The following is a 2,830-nucleotide window of genomic DNA, read 5'->3' on the forward strand; positions in this document are numbered from 1 at the left end:
GCCAGTGAGCGGGAACCGGTCTGTATGTGGGATCCGAACCCTCGCCGCCGCGCTCCCAAGCAGCGCACTGTAGCAGTGCACCACCGGGCCGGCCCGCCCATCCCTGTTTACTGCTGAGGGGTGTCAGGTCAAATGGATGGGTGTACCCCAGTTTGTCTGGGAGGAGGGAAGGCTGACAAAGTGCTTCAGCTTTCTGGCTGACAGAGAGGAAGGGAGTCCTGCTCTGAGGTGGGGAGCCAGCTTTCTGGAGAGACTCAAGGGCTCCAACCTGGACATGCTGCTTTTGTGCTGGATCAAATAACCAGATGCATAATATATGCAGCCTGGAGCTCAGAGTGGGGACTGGAGATGCACCTGGGAGGCCCTGGAAGGGAGGTGTTCTCTAAGGCTGTGGGAATGGATAAGACCACTGGTGACAACGTAGACAAAAAGCAAAGAGGGGCAGGGGAAGCCCCAGGTGCTAAAACACTCCCGGCCAGGCAGGCAAGAAGCAGCCAGCTGGGCAAGGCCTCTGTCCCCAAAGTCGAGGAGCACATTCCCAGACAGCAGAGAAGGATCTGGGCCGGGGCTGCCCATGCCAACTTCCACACCCCCAGAGCTGAGCTGCACACCACCTCTGCCCACATGCCTGGTGCTCTGGCCCGAGTCAGTCTGTCTGTCTTCTAAAGTTATTCTCTTGTCAGAAATACAGCTCTAAATGCCAGGTGGAATGATTTTAACTGGAGAAAGACCCTGGAACCCAGCACCTCATTGGGACTCACCTTTCCTCCTTGTTTTTGCAGATACACTCCCCAATAATCTCCTTGATTTCAGGATCGTGCACCTTCTCAAAGCTGGCTGGCTTGATGCCCTGAGAAGGAGAAACAAGTCACCTGACAAAGTTACGACGGCCTGAAGACGCAGTGTCCTCCACAGGATGAGGAACTCCCCTCCAGCCGGGACAGAACACAAGCGCAGGACTTCATCTCCATAAACTGGACGGAAACATGGAGGCGGTCCTGTCCAGACACTGGACAATGGCCACCACTGGACACAGACTCTGACAGAGGGACACTCAAGGGTGCTCCCTCCATGGCCCCAGCTCAATGCCCAGAGGCCGTTCCCAGACGGAGGGCCCGGAACCCAGGCAAGCCCTGGGTCTCATTGAGTTGGGGAGTGGAGCTCGGAGATCAGGGGGACTGAGGAGGCCATGAGGCAGAGTTCCAGAAAGGAGGGGATGATGCAGAAAAAGAGCCCCAGATGTCTGCACACACATTCCCTGAGTCTTTGCTAAGTACCAGACCATGTTCAGTCACCTCCACAGATCTGGGCAAAGAGTGACTGGGGAGGTGCAGACAGAATAGTTCCCAGAGTTCACACAGGATGAGATATAACACAATATGTGCAACACACAGCATCCCATCCAAATTACGAGATATGCCAAGAAGCAGAAAGATGTGACACATGACACTGCAGAAATAGACTTGGGATGAGAGAGAGCCTGGAACTTGCAGAGAAGGAGGTTAAAACTCTGCAGCTACCTACAAGTATTTAAAGGAAAATGAACATAATGAGGAACAGAAATGACAGATTATAGGGCCGGCCCGGTGGTGCACTGCTACAGTGTGCCGGTGGCGCTCCCGCCGAGGGTTCGGATCCCACATACAGACCGGTTCCCGCTCACTGGCTGAGCGAGGTGTGGGAGCAACGCCGAGGGTTGCGATCCCGTTGCCGGTCCCGGTCCAGTACGGGCGCGACACTGAGGGTTGCGATCCGTTGCCAGACACGAAAAAAGACAAAAAGGGGGAAAAAAAAAAGAAATGACAGATTATAAAAAGAATCCAACGGAACTTAGTGATGAAGAACACAACATCTGAACTGAAAGCTTCACGGGAGCAGACTAGCAGCAGATTAGGCACTGCAGAAGAAAAGACACGTGAACGTGAAGGGGCAGCAGAGAGAGAAAGAGGGCGCTGAGGCTCGGCTGTTCCTCTCAGAACCTGCGACACCAGCCAGGGTCAAACGTGCACTCGACATATATACATCTGGAGTCCCAGAAGGACAGGATTGGGAAGGTGGGTAGAAAAAAATACTTGGAGAAATGATGGCCAAAGGTTTCCAATTTTGATGAAAACTATACGCCCACAGATGCAACAACCTGGACCCCCAGACCAGATAAAGCAGAGCCAGGAACAAATCGGCAAGTGTGGAAGCCCCCACGGTCCTCCTGTAAGACTCCCCTCCCCACTGCCTGAAGTCAGTGACCTGGTTTCCTACCATGAGGTCTCTAAGGGCGGACACCTTCTCGGGTTACACCTATATCTGTCAAAATGACCAATCATCACCCAACAACACAGCACAGCCTCCACCTCAGCTGCAGAACTTGATACTGGGGTTAACACCTCAAATACAGCAGGCAATTTCTGGAAAGGCGATGATCAGAGTTTGGCTGCAGAGCCTCCCAAGTGGGGTCACGAGGGCCTCCCACGCCAGTCGTTCTGGAGGCGGGAGGAGGAACCTCAGTGATGTGTTGGATCCAATCCCTCCCATGGGCCAAGCCTCCCTGACCACACCTGTGCCTCCTCCTCACAGCCCCGCCTGGAGGGGCAAGAGCGCTCCATGTGGCTGCTGCTGCTGGCCCCAGGCCAGCAACTTTGGGGGGTGGGAGGCATGCAGGTGCCAGTCTGAGGGGTGGCCACTCCTTGGCCCACCAATGGCTGTGCATGGGGGAAGCACAGAGCACAGATTTGGCAGCCAGACATGGGATTTGAGAACCAGGGGGTCAGCAGGTTTTACTTGCAATCTGCTTTTTTTTTTTTTTTTTTTTTTTTGGGGGGGGGTGGGGGGGGGG

The 2,830-nt window shown here is 54.6% G+C and overlaps 1 protein-coding gene across 1 annotated transcript in view; it reads right to left on the reverse strand.

Annotated features, from left to right (window-relative positions):
* The window catches only part of WNK2 (WNK lysine deficient protein kinase 2), a 140,224-nt gene that overhangs the window by 83,295 nt on the left and 54,099 nt on the right, over positions 1-2,830 (reverse strand). Inside the window, exon 7 of the mRNA XM_008576203.1 lies at positions 762-850. Coding sequence (XP_008574425.1) covers positions 762-850 — 89 coding nt within the window. The remainder of the gene's footprint in view (positions 1-761; positions 851-2,830) is intronic.

Source organism: Galeopterus variegatus, unplaced genomic scaffold (assembly GCF_000696425.1).
Source record: "Galeopterus variegatus unplaced genomic scaffold, G_variegatus-3.0.2 Scaffold1310, whole genome shotgun sequence".
Taxonomy (NCBI): Eukaryota; Metazoa; Chordata; class Mammalia; order Dermoptera; family Cynocephalidae; genus Galeopterus; species Galeopterus variegatus.